Source organism: Tachypleus tridentatus, chromosome 6 (genome assembly GCF_004210375.1).
Source record: "Tachypleus tridentatus isolate NWPU-2018 chromosome 6, ASM421037v1, whole genome shotgun sequence".
Classification (NCBI taxonomy): Eukaryota; Metazoa; Arthropoda; class Merostomata; order Xiphosura; family Limulidae; genus Tachypleus; species Tachypleus tridentatus.
In genome coordinates this window covers 57,802,690-57,823,939 of record NC_134830.1, presented here as the reverse complement: position 1 = coordinate 57,823,939, position 21,250 = coordinate 57,802,690, and the positions used below count along the sequence as shown (strand labels likewise).

The 21,250-nt window shown below is 31.4% G+C and overlaps 1 protein-coding gene across 1 annotated transcript in view; it reads right to left on the bottom strand.

Annotated features, from left to right (window-relative positions):
* LOC143252600 (GTP-binding protein 10) overlaps positions 1-19,704 on the bottom strand; it is a 30,204-nt gene extending 10,500 nt beyond the window's left edge. The window contains exons 1-7 of the mRNA XM_076504976.1: positions 19,491-19,704; positions 15,854-16,053; positions 14,637-14,728; positions 13,796-13,940; positions 11,567-11,640; positions 5,381-5,433; positions 1,298-1,483 (exon numbers count right to left, since the gene is read on the bottom strand). Of these exons, the coding sequence (XP_076361091.1) occupies positions 1,298-1,483; positions 5,381-5,433; positions 11,567-11,640; positions 13,796-13,940; positions 14,637-14,728; positions 15,854-16,053; positions 19,491-19,550 (810 nt within the window). The 5' untranslated portion in view covers positions 19,551-19,704. The remainder of the gene's footprint in view (positions 1-1,297; positions 1,484-5,380; positions 5,434-11,566; positions 11,641-13,795; positions 13,941-14,636; positions 14,729-15,853; positions 16,054-19,490) is intronic.
* Positions 19,705-21,250: the final 1,546 nt, after the last annotated feature.

Here is a 21,250-nt window from a genome sequence, read left to right as displayed (position 1 = left end):
TGTATATAGGTTATTACTATTTAGAAACAAGTTATTAAACCATTTATACTCTCATCTCAAAGACATGTTTCTGGCAATGGTTACTTGCAAACTCTCTCTTTCTTAAGTTGAAGATGATCTAGGAAGGTCAAATATTTTTGTAGCTTTATATATAAAATTGAACAACCAAAAATCATAAATTACTCTGTCAATACCATAAAATTTACTATAATTTATCAAGAAATTTGTGATGACAAGAAATCCACTTGAGTAAAATGTATCTCAGGAGACAGCTAGTACAAGTATTAACAATATTAATACCCATACCAGCTGTTCTGAGATACATAATTTATTAAACTTAGTAGCTAACCTGTATTTATGTCTTAAAAAAAAAGAAACTTCTAACAGGCTAAAGACACAACCTACCACCTTGAAATCTTGGTTTGAAAGAACATGGCAGTTTTTTAACAAATTAAAATTGCTGAGAAAACCACTAGGGGACATTCTAAACTGTCAATTGGTTATTCACAAGCCATATATTGAAGTAAGTGTGTATAAGGGACCATTTCCAAAAGTGTAGAGAAGTGAATAGGGCCACTGTTTTTGATTCAGTACATAAGCCATATATCATCAGAAAAATAAAAAGATACGAGGTTCTTATGTCACATTCTAGCTTGATAATTAGTAATTTAAGTTCATTGTTCATAGAAAACTATAAACTGTATTTTAATATTACAAACATCCAATTTCAACCAGTGCTGCATTCAACATACCACTTGATTCACAAAAATCCATATTTTGGGGTCTTCTTTTAATACTGTTACATTAAGAAATTAACTCGTACATAATAATAGTTTGAATCATTATGTACAAGTTCATAACAAATGTATTAACATAAATTCATAAAAATAGTCATTCAACAAAATTTGTATGCAAGTCAACAAACGAGATGACATGGCCTTTGATCCATGATCTGTTATAAAAGAGTTAATCTATAAGAAATCCAATGTAACAAAAGAGAGAGAGAAAATAATAATAAACTTAAATGAAGAACAATCCTAGTAAGTTAGTGAAAAACTTGTTTCAGAATTACTCATGAATTTTACTCATCCCTCCCCCTCAAACGCACGCACACACATGCACAAAATCACATAAGAAAGAGATTAAACTCTAGGGATACAGAAAATTTGGTACACTAATCTCCAGATGATTTTGCTCAGGTAAATTATATCTTAGTTAGTTAGGTAGAAAAGAATTAAACTAAATCAAAAATAACCCTTGCCAAGAGGTGACTCGGTTGCTGTGGAACATATCTTACTTGATTCAGGAGAAAAATAGTCTCCAACGCTGACCTGAATGGTGAGTGAGGCTTTAGACGAAAACCTCCAATGTCCACAACAAACATCAGCAGTCTTGTTCTTAAGAGGTGTTTTAAAAATTTGTGGCCCATCCCATAATTCCTATGAGCTCCTTCTATAAGTCCTGGCAGATCTGCTACTGAGATCTAGAAAAATAAAGTCAGTCTTGATACAATAACCTTGATAAGTGTACAACTAGTTAATGTTACTCTTTTCAGACATAGTATAACATAATAATTAAAATGTCGAGAAAGAATTTTGCAAACAAAAAAACACGGGCAACACAGTAACACATTTTACAAATTGTAAAAAACCAATCCACACTCACTGCACTGACAAACAGTGGCAGATTTAAGGGTGTATGTGCCTTGGAGCTAATAATTTTTGTGGGCCCTACATCCCATGTAATTTTACAAAGAATAAAATTATGAATGGGCCCTGGAGCTGAGCCCCCTCTAGCCCATACCTAAATATGCCACTGCTGAGAAACCAAATATCTGGTGAACTAATAAAATTACAACAAAGTTATACTGTTAAATCTTCATGTGTTTCTACCAAATATTTATTTGTAAATATAGTAACAATATACTGGCAATATAAAGGACAAAAAAAGAAGAAACATTCCAGTATTTTTCAAGGATCTATTTAAATTTCCAAATCAAAAATTATTATTCAGCTATTAAAATACTGTTAAAGAGAAACAAACAATTATATTTCTTTCTAAAACAAAAAAACCATAGATAATGACCAAGCTAACACAATGTATAGTTACATCACACTGAAATACGTTTAATTCATTTTACTTTTGATTGAAGTATTATTCAGATTTAGATCTAAATAGATAAAACCACTACAAAAAACTGAAAACGATTTTGATACAACTTCCAAGCTGGTTATCCAAGTTAGACTACTTTGATGAGAAGCTGGTTAGCAAAGTTGGCCTACTCTGATAAGTAGGCAAAACATTATGCCATACTGTTTTTTGGTATGCATACAATAGATAGAAGTGTATGAATAAAGTACATAATTTGGCCTTTACAAAATGACTGAACAAAGAGAATGAGAAATGGACTTTGAAGTGTGATGTATAAACATCTGAATCACCACCTTCATGATAAAAGACGAAAGCAATGTAAGCTTCCTCCTTTTTTTTAACTTCCGTATTGCTATGATATCACACAGTGTGTGGATTTATCACAGGTTAACAGTAGGGTCCCTCAACTTGAGGCACAAAGAATGCCAAGTTATAGTGTGTGTTGTATGTTTATCTCTCTTGAACTGTGACTAATCTTATTGTGAAAAAGTATGGAGGGTGCACAAAAACAATCTTTAATACCACACAGTCAGTCCACAAACAAACAAACAAAAAAATAGGCTAAATGTGTATGTATGCATGTATAGACTGATGACAGAAACAAGAGAAGTGAAACCTAAATGACTGCCCTCTCACCAGTTTAGTATTTTCTCCCCTTGCAAAGTGAAATTAAACCACAAAACCTAAAATGAAAAAAAAAAAAAACACACACACACAGTTTGTTTGATGTTAAGCATGAACTGCACAATTGTGTGCTGTACTCACAATTAGTATCGAAACCTGGTTTTCAGCATTATAAATATTGGGACTTATTGCTGAGTCACTGAGGGACAAAGACAAATAAACAAAAGTTGTTAAGAGTTTAAGAAGAATTCAGTTATATCTAAATCTCAGCAAAAAAGATATCTAAGTATACTAAACGAAGTTTAGCTACAGGGAAAATCGTGGCTTTAAATAGTATCAAAAACACAATCATAAGAGAGCCAGGTTGCTTATAACCACAACTCACACACTTGAACTTAGGCCAACATCAAACCATGCATGGGGCATCCTCAGGCTATTACTTAATTCACTGACAGAAAAGATAGCTTTCTATTAAGGGCTGTTACGGGCCATTTTTCCTGCAAGAAAATGCGGCTAACTGCCAAGTAGTGCATTCAGGTTCCATGCAAAACTAGGATAAAAAAAAGTTAGAGGTGGTCACTTTCTGTGTCCAAACTGAAGTGAAAGAAAATATAAAAACTTTAAAGATTTACATATTAACTTTCTCGACACAGGTAGGTAATGTGTGCTTGTCATGACTTTTTTAAATGACTGCATTTATAACTTAATTCCAATATTATATTATTTATGTATATGAATAAACTTGGCATCTAAACAGTTAATAAATCAAGTTTTAATATTATATAAATTCTAATATCTCAATTTCAAAAGGAAGTACTTAAATAATTACTCAGTTTTCTCTCTTTTGAGAAACATGACATTTAGTTTCTCTGACTTGCCCATACTTTTTTTTATTCTTTTATGACATACCTAGTTTAATGCAAATTTCTCATAAAAGTATAAATACTACTAAAGTATAATCCAGTTGTTCCAGCCTTCACTCTTTCTTTGGTTATGAAGATAGAAATCAGAAAGTCAAATTCACTTGCTATGTCCTCCTATCACATCCTTTCTTTCACAGATTCCAAATAATTATCCCTGATCTTTGCTGTTACATCACATATATAACCAATAAAAAGACAAAGTTTTAATTTACCTCGTTCTCAGTAAAGGATTTTAAGTTATTTCATCTACGTATTCAAAACTGTTATTGCCAAGTTCAACGTGAACAGCTGGAAGCATAATTTTACAACGCTTATGCCTCAGTTATAAATCCAGTTAAATTATGATAGTTATAGAACATTATTTGCTTTGTATGTGACATATTGTGTTCTTAAGTGCATATTTCAAATAAATAAAAAAGTATTAGTTATTAGTAATAACTGCAAAAGTACAGTAGTTCAACTGTTAGTACTAAATTTGTTTTTCTGTCTACATTTATCTATTGTTATAAAATTAATTAAAATGTAAAAATTTGAAACTTATTGAGTTAGATAAGATTAGGTTGAACAATGAAAAAATAAAAATATTTCTCCACAAGGCATGTTGACAAGTAGCTTGTGCATTATGCCATTCAATACTGTAAGTCGAGTTGAACATTTTTCGGGTGATTGACAGCTTGTGTGGTAGGATTATTAATTGAACAAGGCTCAAAGAACAATAAGATGAAATAAAAAATAAATGTAAACTGTTATAAACCGAAAGATGTTTAAGATAAATAACTAATTTTCTGTTATAATCTGCAATAATTGTAAACAGAAAAAAAAATTAGGGTTGTTGTTTGTTTTATTGTTGGTGGTTGCTCAAATCTACTAACTTGATATAGTGTCAGAGAAAATAACAGATAAAATATAAAGTCTGATTGAAAATAACTTTTGATATTTATTCAGGATATCCTTGAAATTATGCAAATGAAATCTTAAAACTGTAAAATGGAAAAACATTATTTTCATCTTAACATGAAAATACTTTGTACTCAAATTAGTCATAGCCTGAGCCACACTTTGACACCATGAATTCACAGACAAATGTTTAAGAGGAAAAACAAAACTTCAAAACCTGATTTTATGTCTACAAAAACAACTTGTTTACCACAAGCTTGCCAAATGCATGAAGGCACACTGACTACATTAAATGTTATACTGTATATACATACCTTCATGGTTGCAAGGTTGGTCAAAGTAGCCAAGTTCATATACAGAGAGATAAAGTTACTAAAGGGGGGGAGCAAACACTTGGTGCCATCTTGTACAAGTGTCCTACATTAGTTTCCTACACTTTAAAATAGGGTAAGTACAGATAAGAAAAAAGGTATTCAATTCAGGCCAGAAAAAGGAAAATATTAATACAGGAAAGGCAAACAGTTTTGAATATTCCACGAGTAAATATGTTACTGATTTTTCTAGGCCTTCTCAAGTTGTGAAATTAAATTGAAAAAAATAAGTAATTCTCTTTGTATTCCTATTAAGTCATTTAAGTTTTTAAAAGTAATCTGAAATGTTTCATTCATGAGGTCTGCCATTAGAACAGTTTAGAACAAACATATAATTAAATATATTTCACCACATTATGATTGCTTAATCAAAATACCATTTCAACTACTCTGAGTGAGCAGAGAGGACCGTACCTGTCTGAAGTCATCGTACATCATTACTCCCAAATTAGGTGTGATAGTTGTGACTGCAAAGAGTGTAAATTACAAAAGTTAGAAATATAGTACTTTTCAAGATATATTTTTACTTCAGTTATCATAACAATAAGATAACATCTTAGAATGAGCTTTAAGAATCAGCACAATTTTTGTTCATATAATTTAATGTCAGAAACCAAATTGTTCAGTCTACAACTGAAAATCAATAACAGATAATTAAATTAGAGAGAGAAAAATGACCAGAAAGTGTTATGCTTTAGATATAGTTAGAAAAAATAGACAAAGTTTCATGTAGCAGTGTTTCATAAATGATATCTATAAACAAAAGTCATCAGGATGGTAACTGAGGTTGTTAAGATATTTTAATTTAGACATTCCAACAACTGGACAGATTTTACATTTTTAGAACTGAAATTAACTTAAAACAAGTATTTACAACTGAAACATGGCTGAAGGAAACTTGGCAATAATTCGCAGTCATATTGGACATAAACATTATCTGTGAAAACCTGGACTTTTCTACACAATCACCTAGTTCTCTATTCACTTTTCATGAATTTACTAGCAAATTAGACAAATTATGCAAGTCAAGATATGAAAAAAAGTACATAAAAGTCAGTTTTGATGTGACAGATCCTTATTCCATCCTGTCATTAATGACAATTTCACTAGATGTCAGTAAATTAGTCAACAATACAAATGGAGGACCTGACATATGCCCACAAACCAATCCTAAAGTTCCACAAGTATTGAAAATAGATATTGTAAATTACTTAATCCTGACTGCATCCTTTTTTACACTATAAAACAGTTCAAGACCAATAAAAACCTTCATGCTTCCAAGTATTTCATGGCCAGCTGGGCAAACAATGGCAGACTACAGAAAATGTGCATGATGATCAACTACAAAGTTTACTTTAGGGTAAATCAAAGTCAATTTTAGTGACCAAGCCTATTTTTACATTCTATCAGTGGTAAAGTAACAATCTAATATACTGCATCATACTATATTGTATTTTAAACCCTCCTGTCTTATAAGACCACTTTGTTCAGTACACATTACAATATATTTCACACAGAAAAAGACCTGGTTTTAAGACCACCTGTCTTCACAAGCCACATTTCTGATAAACCATTATTACAGCCCACTGGAACCTACCACCCAGTACTGCTTGTACATGCTCATATCATAATACAGAAATTACAGAAAGTGCTAAATACATACAAGATACAGACTTTATCAATACCCATACAACATAACTGTGACAAGATACATTATATACACAAGTATTACCAATATAAAATGGGAAATGTATAGTCTGTGACATAATGATGGTTTCCAACCCTTGTCAATGTTGTTAGGGTCTGTATGTTTTACTGCCACAGTCCATTTAACTCTACATAATGGATCTTTTGAAAACCTATACAACAATAACTTCAAATTCTTTGTCTAACTGTTTGTACCACTAACTGCTGCACAGCTAACTATCATTTCAAACACTTGATCCCAAATTACAATACCAGCAACTTCATTCTGATTGCTAGATTGTCTGTCTGTTACATATCTAAAATAGCAATGTTTAATTTTCACTTGCTGGTGATGTGTGTGTGACATCATGCACATAAAGGTCTATATTGAAAGTCTTTTCTCGTTAAGTCTGAACACAATATATACGACTCAAAATTTCCAAACTTCCTTTACACATTTGAATACCATATATGTTACTTATAATACTCTACTCTCCATGACTTATTGTACAGGCATTAATGGATCTTTCATAAGTTTTGTTTCCAACCCTCAGTTGGGTCTGTTTGAATAGTGTAATTGTAGCAAAAAACTGGTTGTGGGAAACTGTTTGCTTGAAACAGACTTTAATGCCAAAAAATGTGGACTTCAAATCAGGTAGAATTTACATCTGATATAAGGAAAGCTAGAATATCCACACTGTAAAGGATGTGGGAACACTAATGGACCACAGCAAGAAGCACAAAGGGAATTTACCTGGACAATGAAATTAAAACATTGTAACAAAGAAGGGTCAGAATAGAACCCAGACCCAAAAAGAGCTCAATAATGCAAAGACTTTAAAATGGGGACATCAAGGCATAAAACAATGTATGAACCCTATGCTGGTCAAATCAAAGACATCCAGTAATGCTGCTAATACCACATAAAGATGAGTTTGTGTAAGTGGGAAAGATATCTGCTGAGGAATCATCAGCCACTATGTAGCACTCTTAGTCCACTTCCAAATCAATATAAATAGATATGCAAGAAGAGGCTGTGCTGAAGTAATCATTCAAAGTTCCTTCAGGATGAAGATTCATCACAGAAGACTGATTATGTCTAGGACTAACACAGAGGTATATATAACTTGTTGGAGTTACAACTTCTTTTTAATAAACACACATACACATCTATATACTGAGATATATGTATTTTATTACAAATATCTCTACTCCAGATACCTCTACATGTGTGAAGAGGGGGTGTTGGGGGGCATGGCAATACTTGGGTTACTTGGTTCAAACATGAGTGTCCTAACTGGGCAAATCAATGTGAATACAGACTTTTAATAGAAAAGAAGACACTGTATTTTATTACTGTATCTTTACTGTTTTGTACTGTTTGTCTGGAAGTCAAACTTACTTATTCACAATCCCAAACACCTTGGAGATGACTCACCATGGGTGTTGAACATAAAATACAAAAACAGATTCCACTGAGCCTACACAGTAGCTCTAGGGAATATAAAGAATTCCAAAACCAAAGATATAGTGATCTGATAAAGCAAAAATATCCAAAAGTTATGCAATAACCTCTGTCCACTTGTGCAATTTTCCTAAACAGTATTGATACCATGAAACTGAAAACATTGACAAATGGCAAATATTGTGAAATGTAGCCTGAAATTCACATTAAATGTGGTTGGGAATATTATAAAAAGAGTAAATAAGAAACAATATTTGTTGTTAAGCAAATCTACACAATGAACCATCTGCATTCCACCCATTAGAGTTATTGAATCTCTGTTATTAGAGATTTAAATACCACTGCGTTAATGAGAGCAAAAAAAGATGAATCAGTTGCACAAACCAATTCATTAAAGTACACGTAGCAAGATCCATGGAACAAAAATCATTATAAAATATAAACAACCAACAGTGGCTCCCATTAAAAGATTCCGTTCTTGAAAAGTAGGGAAAAACAGAAAATAACAGTACTAACTGTCTCTTATAACTCAAGTCTTAAGTAGGAAAGGCTGGTTCTAGATATAAATAAAGATCCTTCCTAGAAACAAAAAAAGGGTAAAATAAACATCAATGACAAAAATGTATGAACATTTCCAACCTGAAACTAGTAAAAAAAATCTTCTGGGAAATGTGAATTAAATAAACATGTACAAAAAGAGTAGCGAGTCAACTAAACACCACTTAACTGCAACTTAGGATCACGTCTCAAAAATAACTGGAAATAGGGATGGCAGAGGCACAAAACTTTTGTGGCAACAGAAAGTGACCAAGAGACTAATTTTATAGCTTACAGGAGGAATGGACAAGCTCTAATCATCAAAGAGATATATGAGAAGCATACAAAACCAACTGTGAATGAGTTTGAGAAAGATAAAATCCATGCCACAGTCATGAAACCCAATAGAGAGACCAACACTACTGACATACCATTAACACGTTGCTTCCCAATCTTATTTTGTTTTGTCAACACTTTCCAGGGTTCCACTAGTCATTTTACAATTACTATTTTAGGAAAAGTGCATATGTAGTCATTGTGTCCCAGCCAATAAATAGTCCTTCAAAAATAAAATAAAAGCACGACTCACCAGTGGATCATGTGGGTCTTACTGGAAGACTATCACATCCTATGAGTGGGTTGTGTGGGAGCTAATGTGTTAAAGAATAATGCTGCAAGAATTTGAAAACAATCAATCTATCAAAAGGAGAAGCAAACGCCACTAATAAAGACAGCAAAATAGCTAGTCATGAGGCTATAGAGGACAAACATCAGTGTGAAAAAAGTAGCAAAAGTAATGGAAGAGAATTCCCCAAAGAGTGAAAATGATGGTAAAATAGGCCAGCTTTAGAAAAAAGAACTGAACAATGACACTAACTTTTCTTGGTCAATATCCAAAACAAAAGATGAATATGGTACATTTTCTTTTGATATTCTCCTAATAGGTTCAAAGCATCCAGCAGTATAGAAGATAAAACTGGAAATCAGTAAAGCATCAGATAAAGATACACAATGGTCACCAAATCATCAAGCAGAGGATGGCCAAATTATAAGAACAACCAACTAAATACTAGCTTAGAGAAAAATATGATATTAATAGAACATAGTTACAAAAACACAAACAAACATAGAAACCAAAGCAATATTTTCTTTGGTTCCTATTCTGTCAAAGTACCTGTGACTACAAAAACATGGTAGTAGGATAACAAGAACATATGGAATAACCCAAATTTCTTGACATAAAAATATAAGAAAGGGATATCCATCACTGAAAGAGAAGTTACCATTATCAAATCATAATACCCCATGAGAAAGATGAAGAAATAAAAGGTATTAACACAAAATTTTAAATGAACACAAGCTGAGACCTAGAGTTGAAAACACTCTTACCCAGAACAATTCAGTATGGAGCAGCTACGGAGAAAGAATCCTTTAATCATCCACTTATAAACAACAGTCGATACGGAACAAGTGTGAAAGATCAATTAAACGTGTGAAAAATGAAAATGGGTGAATCAGTACATGTATACAAGTCACATGGAATTTCATCCTTCAAAAACTTAAAAGGAACTGTCATAAGATTCACATTGGTTCCATATAGAAATAAGGAATACCTATGACCAGTCTCCTGTTTCCTATGGCATCACACAGAGAAGAGAGTAAAAACCTGTTGTAACATGAAGTATAACTTTAATATCCCTTTTAGTATGGAAAGGGAAATGTCCAAATCTACCAGATCCAAAACCAAATATAAACTGCAAGAGAAGAATCATTAACGATAAATAGAAAATAAAAGTGATGAACCAAGACTGTAAGTCATATGGAAACTGGGTGGGTGAAGTATTTATAAGTAAAAGACCTATATGGTATCACATTCAGATGTTTTGATTCACACATCTTGTTAACAGCACGAGTTCAAACTCAACAAGAAAAGGTTTTCATTATTTCAGGAGTAAATATGTGTGATTTGAATCAATAATTTATTCACTATACAGTAGGAATTTGAAGAATTTCCATTGTCCATTATCTTCTTTACACACACTTGAATTAAAAAACCTTTCTAAAACAGAATAATTAAAATGATTGCAACAATTTACAACATATAAATGTGTCAGTTACTTAAAACTTGTGAAACAGAAATATTTTTGGGACTTTCAGTTAAAGTAAACAAAACATGTGAAAACAAATGTATTTCTACTGACTTTCTTGTTTAAAAAAAAAAAAACAATTACAAGCTAACTCATGAAACTATAAACGAACTTATACAAATTAACCATTCAGTATGTAAATTAATATAAAACAATCACTGGTTTCCTACAAAAAAAACCTCTGTTCAAAAGCCAAATTTCAACTATCTTCTTTCAATGACTAATTACACATGGTATCATTTTTTATTTTCTTTATTTAACATTACAATAAAAATAAACTACACACGAATCAAAGTTTGGTTTGGTTTGGTTTGTATTTTGTGCAAAGCTACACAAGGGCTATCTGCACTAGCTATCCCTAATTTAGCAGTATAAGACTAGAGGGAAGGCAGCTAGTCATCACCACCCACCACCAACTCTTGGGCTACTCTTTTACCAATGAATAGTTGGATTGACTATCACATTATGATGCCCCACTGCTGAAATGGCGAGCATGTTTGGTGCAACAGAAATTCAAACCCAAGACCCTCAGATTACGATTCAAATGCCTTAACCACCAGGCCATACAAATCAAAGTAGAACAGTTCCCCCACCTATAATTTCACAATGCAAGTGAATATAGTTTTTGTTGACTTTTGTTCAAAACCACACATCTGAGAGCTATCTGTGCTACAGATATCATCTTGTTTTGTTTTTAGAATTATTTGGAATTTTGTTAAGAAATGTATAAACCACTTTATTTAAACACCTTAGACCAAAACTTACATGGATAACTTGCTATTTTTGGAGAAGCTCGAGATACTGTTTTCAATAAAGTTGATTTCCCAGCATTAGGAAACCTAATGGAGGAAGGAGTAACACAATTAATCTTTATGTATACATATTATAGTGGTAACAAACAATAAAAAATAATTTTTTTGAATCATACAAGTATAAAGTTTTTAAAGACATTTTTTAAACTACATGTGTATCATCTTGCTTGTAGTCCCATGACTTTGTGACTTATATGGTCTCTAATAATGTATGCAAACAGAAATGCACACTCAATACTGAAATTAATCCTGCTCATTACTGCTAGTGTGTGATTTCTTCCAATATTTTGAGGCTGTTTTTATAATGATATATATAAAACCATAAAATTAATCATATGAAAGTAGTTAACAGTATTAAACAAGATATAAAACAGTTGGTAATTTGAGAAATGATATGATGTCCATTGTTATAAAACTTTCCCAGAAACAACAACAGTAGAAATGGGAAATGTATACTCCATGAGAGGCAAGATGAATACAGCATTATAACCAGTGATGTCACAAACTTCTGAAGAACCTTGGGGCAAGAGTTTTCTGTACACCCACCCTCCACCAATAATTCTTGTAAGTACAAAATTGTATTTATGATGAAAATTAAAATTCAGATTGAGTAATATTACACAGGTTCAATAACTGGCTACGTAAATAACTGAGCATTTAATCAGTTGTTATACACAAAAACAAATAATGAACTGGGGTAAACATTGTTTTTCAAATCATTCTTTAATCATAATACAGTCTAACAAATTTTCTGTGTATAAATTAATGATTAAAAATAATATAACTTAATCAGGCTTTCAGATGCATGTTCAGTATTAATTAATTAAGATTTCAGTTCTCCTTTTAAAAGTCAACTTACTTTTACAGGTTTGAAACATTGTTGGAAAGTTATTACAAAGTTTTCAATTATTATGAGTGTATATTATACTCCATCTCACCACTGTTGTAACAACAGATAGTGTATTACTGTGAATTCATATTATCATTTTATTATAGTTTTTATTAAGTAAAACTTAGTTTGAAATTAGATCCATGAGAGCTTAATAAATATCAAATTTGAAGTTAAAAATATGATGAACATATCACAGTTTATAATATTTATTTTTAAACTCTTCCTCAGTGTAAATGAATATTTAGGCTATTTGAAGTTCAGTAACTTATTTCGTATTTGTATCTGTGATAAAGCTGTTAATGCTATTAGCTATCATCCATAATTTTCAATCACTAATAAGAAGAAAGGAAATGAGCCAGTTAGCAGAGCACTACCACCCACTATCTGTGCTAAGAAACTGACTGTCTATCACTTTTATAATGTGTTAACAGCTTGAAGTACAGAAAACTAATGACATCACACAGATTTAAACCTGACTAAGGAACCCCAAAGTTCTAACACAAGCCTAACTTGTACTGCATCTTACTTAACACACTGGAGAGAAGTTTACCCTACATCATTGTTACATACAAAATATTCTAACTTCTCACATCACAAATCTGAACTTTGTTTGCTAGCATTTTGTCGTTCCTCACTTAGCCTTCTAGGGTTGTTTTAGATCAGCTAGGAGCCACAGGAAGTACAGGGTGTTCGGTAAGTCACTGTGCAGTTTTGTCTGTTAATAAATATATAAGTGCACAGTGACTTTCCAAACACCCTGTACTTAGAATATCTTGAATAATAGTTTGCAGCTGCAAACGTGAAATGAAAATAAATATGATTTCTTGTTCCTAACTGACAGTTTTTGTGTTTTACTTACAGAAAAAAAAAAATGCTTGATCTTACAACAAATAAATGTCTTTGTCTGTGTAATGATGGTTTGGGGGATAATTATTTGCTCAAAATTTTGATAATTACTTCATCTGGAAAACTAAATACATGGATAAAAGCCCCTAATACTTTTTCAAAATGCAAGTACTTTTCAAGTATGCCATGTGCTTTAACTTGCAGCATCTGTATTCTTATCTAATCCCAAAACAAGAACATCAAGTACTTCCTGCATACTGGGCAATATTAAACCCTGGAAACCTCACTAATATTGTACATACACTCTTAGAGGAAAATATATACATAGGAAACCTACAAATACACAAAAATGAGTTATGAAAAGTTTTAAAATGAGAAGTAATCTAAAAAAGAATAATAAATTATAAGTGTTTAATTACTGTCAGCAAGATATCTCTACCTTACCCTACTAATCCAACATCAGCAATGAGTTTAAGGTCAAGAGTCAAAGACTGAGCCTGCCCCTTTTGTCCACTAAACTGATTCTGTGGACCTCCCCCAGCTCCACCAGCTGCTACAAGGACACGGTCTCCATCTTTGTTGAGATCAGCTAAGTTTAACATAAAAATAAATATATCAATCTAGAAAGACTTGCCCGAAAAATGTGCAAGTACATTTGTCTAAAATAAAGTGAATAGATGTATGTAAAGAGAGCTTTGTCAGCATATCACAAACTAAAATACAAACTTCAAAAGTTACTTTGACTAATAACATGAACACAAATACAAAAACAAATTCATAATCTATTACAAATCTAAAAACTCAAATCACACCTAAACTATTCATGAGCCCAACACTTTTCTAAAATCCATAATTTTAGTTGCAAAAATTTCCCTTTGAAGATCACAAAAGAAATATTAATAGATTTCTAAATTTACAAGTGCAAGTTGTATTAAAATATCTGATAAGAGCAGTCTTTACTGGATAAACTGAGAAATTTGAAAAAGAAAATTTTTTGTTTCAATACAAACATAACATATTTAATTAATTAGTCTTTTGTTTTTTAATTTCACACAAATTTATTTGACAGCTGTCTGCACTATCCATCCATAAGTTAGAAATGATAGACTACAGGGGAGGGAGCTAGTAAACACCACCCATCACCAACTCTTGAACTACTACAATCTAATAGTGTAACTGACTGTCACATTGCATCACCTCCATGGCTGAAAGGATAAACATTTAATAAAATTATTTCGTGCTTTTGATAAATGTACAACATTCCAACAGACTTGCATATTTCTACCTAGAACTCTTCCATGCTCACTAACAACAGTCAACCCAACAGGTGCAGGAATGATGAGGTCTTCACCAGGTTCCCCAAGTATTCTGTATGCTCTAATGAAAAAGCAGAAATATTAAACCATTAAATATTTAGTCAAATTTATTATGGTAATTCTCTGTAAAGGCAAAATATTAATTGTTAAAATTACTTTCTGTTCTACTTACATTTAGAGAACATATTTACAATGCCAAAGTTAAAATATTTTAAGAAATAAAAAAATACTTAAAGAAACCACAAAAAATTCCCCAACCTATGGTTTGTTCCAAACTCTCCTAAACTTTGCACTAAATCTTCAGTGCAGCAACTGCTTTAAATCACTTTCCCACACCACTGTATTTATTGTAGAACAAAGCTGAGTAACTTAATTGATTACTTTATACAACTGATTATCGTTTACATTGATCAGTGTCATACAAACTACATGATTAATCTAAATTATGATCAAATCAATTAAGTTAGTGTTTCCAGTGACTATGGTTTTCAAATATTCCAACAATCAATTAATCAAAATTACAATTAAACTGATGGTCACAAAATTGTTCAATTAATCAAAATAAGGGTTTCTAATAATTGTTTTTTAAATTATTCCAGCTATTCATGTTATCTAAATATTGCTACCAAATTTACTCACTCTGTCTTTATTACGACAAACTATGAGAGTATCTGCCAGTGTCACTAATGTTTAGCTGTTGAGTACAAAGAAGGCAAACTCTCTGATAGTACCTACTGCCTAACATTTTTGTTTGTTGTTTTCTTTTAGCTTATACGTATCATTGATGGAGAAGTGCTGTACTAACTGATTAACTAGTAAATAAAAACATGCCTGCCATAAAAGCACCAAAAACGTTCTGCAAATCTTACCTATTTATGTTTTGGTATTCCAGTCAAGCCTAGAATTTTATAAGTTGGTTAACCTGAAGTGTCAAAACCTTCATTAGCTACACTTAACACACTATAGTTTAGAAGAATAAAACTAAGTGATTAAACCATTAAAAGTTTTAAACTAATTAGTTCAAATAGTTTATCAAAAATATAATTTATACATTTATAAAATGTATAAACTGTTTAAGAATTTCATCTTCCTTTAACTACGAAAATGTGTATATAGAATGCATGATGAAGGCTTAGTTTTGCACAATTATCTAATAAATAAACACAAAGCATGCATATTTACTAACCTGCTATTTTGTCCAATTCCTGCTTTAAAACGTTTGTCTGGCCACTTGTCCTTGATATACTTAAGTTCAATGTTCTCTTTGGCTTCTATATAAACATCACCACCTTTTCCCCCCATTCCACCAAATTTTGGTAATCCCATACCTCCTGCACCTGCTTTCACATGAATTCTAAGACTATCAATGAATTTACTTTTTCTGATCTAAATGAGAACCATAAAATAACTTGATAAAAATATGTCTTACACATTAGTAAACAACACTTTTTCAAGAAATTATTACTATGAACAAATAAACTACAACCTGCTAACAGGAATATTATACAATTTAAATGATACTACCCTGCCATATAATACATATTAAATAAAACTTTTGACACTAGTAAAAGTTTTCATGTCCTACTCTAAAGAAATTCCTATTTTTTATTACTAAACCAAAAATGTTTGAATGTTTTTATTTAATAAGAAACGTTGCTAGCCTTAATTATTAAATAAGACACTTGCTTTTTAACACTTTACCAAATGTATATAAAAAGCTAAAACTATCTTACAAGCAGTCTTACATGTAGTTGTTAAATATAAGACAAATTTATTGTTTATTCATTTTATTATTTTCCTAATTTTTAATAAAAACAATGGAAATAACAAATAAACAAAAACTTTAAAACCTTTTGTATGTGGTAATTACAGTTTTTGTTTGTGAAAGAAAAAAAGAGTAGCATCTTTCATATCACAATCATACAAAAGTATTGAAATACTTATAACAATATAATACTAAAACCTTCAATCTAGACATTGACTTTTAAAAGTACGATTTTTCACTTATTGAAGTGTACGCATGGATCATAACATAATCACCACCTCCACTATAAATAAACACAGTAAAGTTTGTTGTTTCATTAACAAATATCAACAACATCCTATCACATAGTCCCATACAGTTTTTTTAACAAGCATCAATAGTACTCTATCATACATATGTAACACCATAAACATTCTTTATAAACCAGTAACTAAACTTCTTTGTTTTCCATATAGGGACTTTGAAGTTATAAAAATGAATGTCATTGTTGTTGTTTTGAATTAAACACAAAGCTACACAATGGGCTACCTGTGCTCTGCCCACCATGGGTATAGAAACCTGGTTTGTAGAGTTGCAAGTCTGCAGACATGCCACTGGGGACAAACATGAATGTCAATGTAACATTCCACATATTTCAATGGAACTCACTTAAGATAATGTGTGTGTGTGTGTGTGTGTGTGTGTGTGTGTGTACATGTCTATTAAAAAATAATATCAACTCATTAAAGAATACAGAAACAAGCTATGACAATAATATGTTTAACTTCCACTGCCTTAAGCAAATGTTTTCCTACTGAGTACTGCCATGAGCATACATTGGACACACTATAGAGGGTGAGGCAAAATAGTTTAATAATGTTAATACAATTGATATCAAAGAAAATATTACAGCAATGATTTAAACCAACTTAATTATTGTTTGTTTCAAATTAAGATATCAGAAATTAAAATATGTTCTAAATAAACCCTTATAATCACTTTTGACTCATTTTACCTAATTTTCATTTTAGCCTGAAAAAGTGTTCTGAAACACAGACATGCAGTGAGATTAATTTATAATTAATGTTAAAAATGGCAGTAAAAGAGTTAAGTTATGAGAAAATGCTTTAAGGTTTTAAAACTTATTTTCTGAAGAGCAAAGAATTAGAAGAAACTATGAAACTCAGTTGGGGTTTTCAAAATTGTTAATTATTTATACAGCCTTTCTATGGGTAGTTTGCTTCAATAGTATACTAAAAAGGCTGGAATATTAAGAATAATAGGTTACCTTAGCAGCAAAATCATGTACTATGTATCTCAGAACAACTGGCATGAGTAGTAACACTTTTATTGATAAGGAGAGAACAACATTTTGACCTTCCTAGGTCATCTTCAGACTTAACCTGATGCTGATTCTCTCCATAACAAATACTATCTTCATTAACCTTTGAAAGAACAATTTTAAATTTATTTCTAATGTTTCATGTTTTATAAAATTTTAATTTTCTTAATTATGTGGATACCAACATGGTACCAACGTTATTTTTCAGCCAAAGAAACATAAATGTTATATAATGTTGTCACCATCTCGAGGAAGAACAAGGATTTTCGACAAGATGTTGGCAGCACCTGCTTAGGTTTAAAGGGTTAAAAAAGAATGCTATTTATTGTATAGCAAAGTACTACCAACAGCACAAGTACAAAAAATAAACCTCCCAAAAGATACACTTGTATCTTACTAAAAAATGCTTTAAAGCAATTAACCAAAATGTCTTTTAGAAGTTACTTAGAAATTCTACACATAAAATTATTGCTTACAAATATTATGATCTTTTGTCTCCTGGTTCTACAACTTTTTTTTAAGAAAACTTCTGAACATCCACTTCTTTCATTTCTCCTATTTTTAAAATCACATTTTTGTTTATTTTGTTTAATAGTTTGAATTTTTACTTTTCTCATGTGTTTGCTTATTTTCCGAGCTATTTCCTCTTCTACAGCATAGAAACATATGGAAACTGATGCAGAGCACCACAGAAACATAAGATAAATCTCAATTAAACCACTGTTTGCTTCTGCAAAATGAAAAGAAGTTTGAAATAAAGTTTAGAAAGAAAAAAAATAAGGCTAATAGTTACAAAAAAAGAAGAGTTACATTCAACAACTATATTATTGTGTACAAGGAGTTTCCAAAAATTAATAATAGTAATGAAAATCAGACGCAAACAAAAGAGAGCTTCTTTTATTGATTGTGCACTTTTTCTTGTAGCACTTGTTAAAATAGTTCTGGTTGTTACTACAGTTATAGTGTGAACACCTTTTTTAAGGTGGTGAAGTACAATTATAATTAATTATACTTGTCATAAAACATTAGTATTAGGCCTATGATATTTTAATGTAATATTCTTTATTCATTTTATTTGGGTTTTTCATTAATTATGACAGTGCATAATAGTATTTCGACCACAACATGTCATCTTACCTGTTGCCAACAATGCATTTCACATATTTTTTTGCAATAACAGTTATGTTGTAGTAAAAGGTTTACATAAATAGCATTCTGAACTCTTCTGTGTCTTTTGTAACCAATCTGACCTGGTGGAATCTGTCACGAGTATTTTATGGATTTTTGCCCCATTAAGTTGCAAATTCAATGTTAAAATTTAATTTATATGGATTTAAAATAAAATAAAATAGTCCAAGGTAAATGTAACACTCATTGACTTAGTTCATAAATAAAAAAATAAAAAAACATTAACTTATAAATCTCAACAAAAGATTCTACAGTAAGAAAACTTGATGAAATCAAAATCAAAATGGCAAAGTACTGGAACTGTCTATAATTACTCCATAATACTGTTAATGTTATAGGGAATATGTTGAATAATTTATAATATTACTGTAAATAATAAAACCAATTTGACACTTGAAATTTATCTTTGAAATTTAAGTTAACTCTGACAATTTTTGCTTCTGATTATGGACATTTTACTAGCACTTGTACTACTATAAGCACAATTACTGAATACTATGGTGATAGTCACTAACCGCTACTACTAGTAGTCGATATTTGTTTACTTACCTTAGACCTCTTACTCTTAGCAACATCAAGTGTTCTGAGTAGCAAGGATAAACGCACCATCTTACTACCCACGTTTTCAATTTTTTTAAATAACTGTTATTATATTCTCAATTAAACTTTAGCGTAAATTTAAAATAATTGTTATTGCTACTCAGTACAAGTACTACACTCTACATAACTTCACGTCGTTCAGAAAAATTCGTCTCGCAACTCTAACACCACCTTTTAAAATGTTTTATTAACACACCGTTTTCGATGCTAATAAAGAAAAAGATATAATTTTTACTAACCACAAAATCGTTTTTAATTTTTATGTTTTCGATGCTCATAAAGAAAAAGATATCATTTTACTAACCACAAAATCATTTTTACTTTTTATCTCCATAAAGTCATGGGAAATTGTATATATATAAGATAGAATCAATCACAATCACCGTGGAAGCGCTTGTTCTCGATTGGTAATTGTGGCATTGTAACATGTTATTTCGTTGAGCATATATTTTATTAAATTATTTGGTGAAAATAATTGTGAACCTTAGTTCATGTAGCGATAATGAATTATTCTATTTCTCCAATAAACTCCCCTCGGTAGATTCAGCAGATAGCCCAATGTGGCTCTGCTATAAGAAAACACACACACACTCTCTTCAATAAACTTTCATTTATCTTACACAAATAGTTGTTACATGTCTCGCTAGCTTTTAAACGATTCGAAGCTCGGACTCATAGGCGTGCGAAACTTCACGTTTCAATATGTTATCAATCAGAGTTTCTAGTCTGTTTTTCAAGATAATAATAGTAGATTAGAACCATTGCCTAATATAACTGATGCACGGGCCCCGTGTACCCGTGCCTAGCAATGCCTCTAGTTGTAGACCACAAAATACAATAATAACGTTTAACATATATTTATCTGATTCATAACAAAACTGACTAACATACTGATTACTTTTACATGTTCAGAAACTACTCGACCTTTCACTCATTGAATAATTTACTAAATTATTAACCATTACTCAATAACTACTTCACTAATTGTTCATTTATTGATAACTTGTATTTTTATAAACAATATATCCCCATTTAGATATTATTTCAAGTTACTATATTCTTAATATCACGAAGCTTCTAAATAACATATAAATATAGCTTAATACACTGTCCCATTCCTGGATTGTAAAGTTCCTTAAGCAATTCTAATACAAAGTTAAAACATTAAGCTATTTACTAAACTTTTCAAGCCCGGCATGGCCAAGCGTGTTAAGGCCTGCGACTCGTAATCTGAGGGTCGCGGATTCGCATCCCCGTCGCGCCAAACATGCTCGCCCTTTCACCCGTGCAGGCGTTATAATCTAACGCTCAATCTCACTTTTCGTTGGTAAAAGAGTAGTCCAAGAGTTGGCGGTGGGTGGTGATGACTAGCTGCCTTCCCTCTAGTCTTCCACTGCTATATTAGGGACGGCTAGCACAGATAGCCCTCGAGTAGCTTTGTGCGAAATTCAAACAAACTAAACTTTTTGATGTTTTCTTTTCTGAAGATTATGGCATTATGTCTGTTGTTGTTTGCTGTCTCATCATTTGGAGATTGTTTTGTGGACGGGTTGAACAAATCCGTTGTTGGCTCTAACCTCGTTAATTCACTGCAAGTGATCTAGATAGAATCCTTAGTCTAGTCAACAGGTTCACTTTTTGGTGACAAATTATTCTGTGAAATTGCCCGATCTAGATCTACTACTCTTTCACTAACGTACTTCAAAATA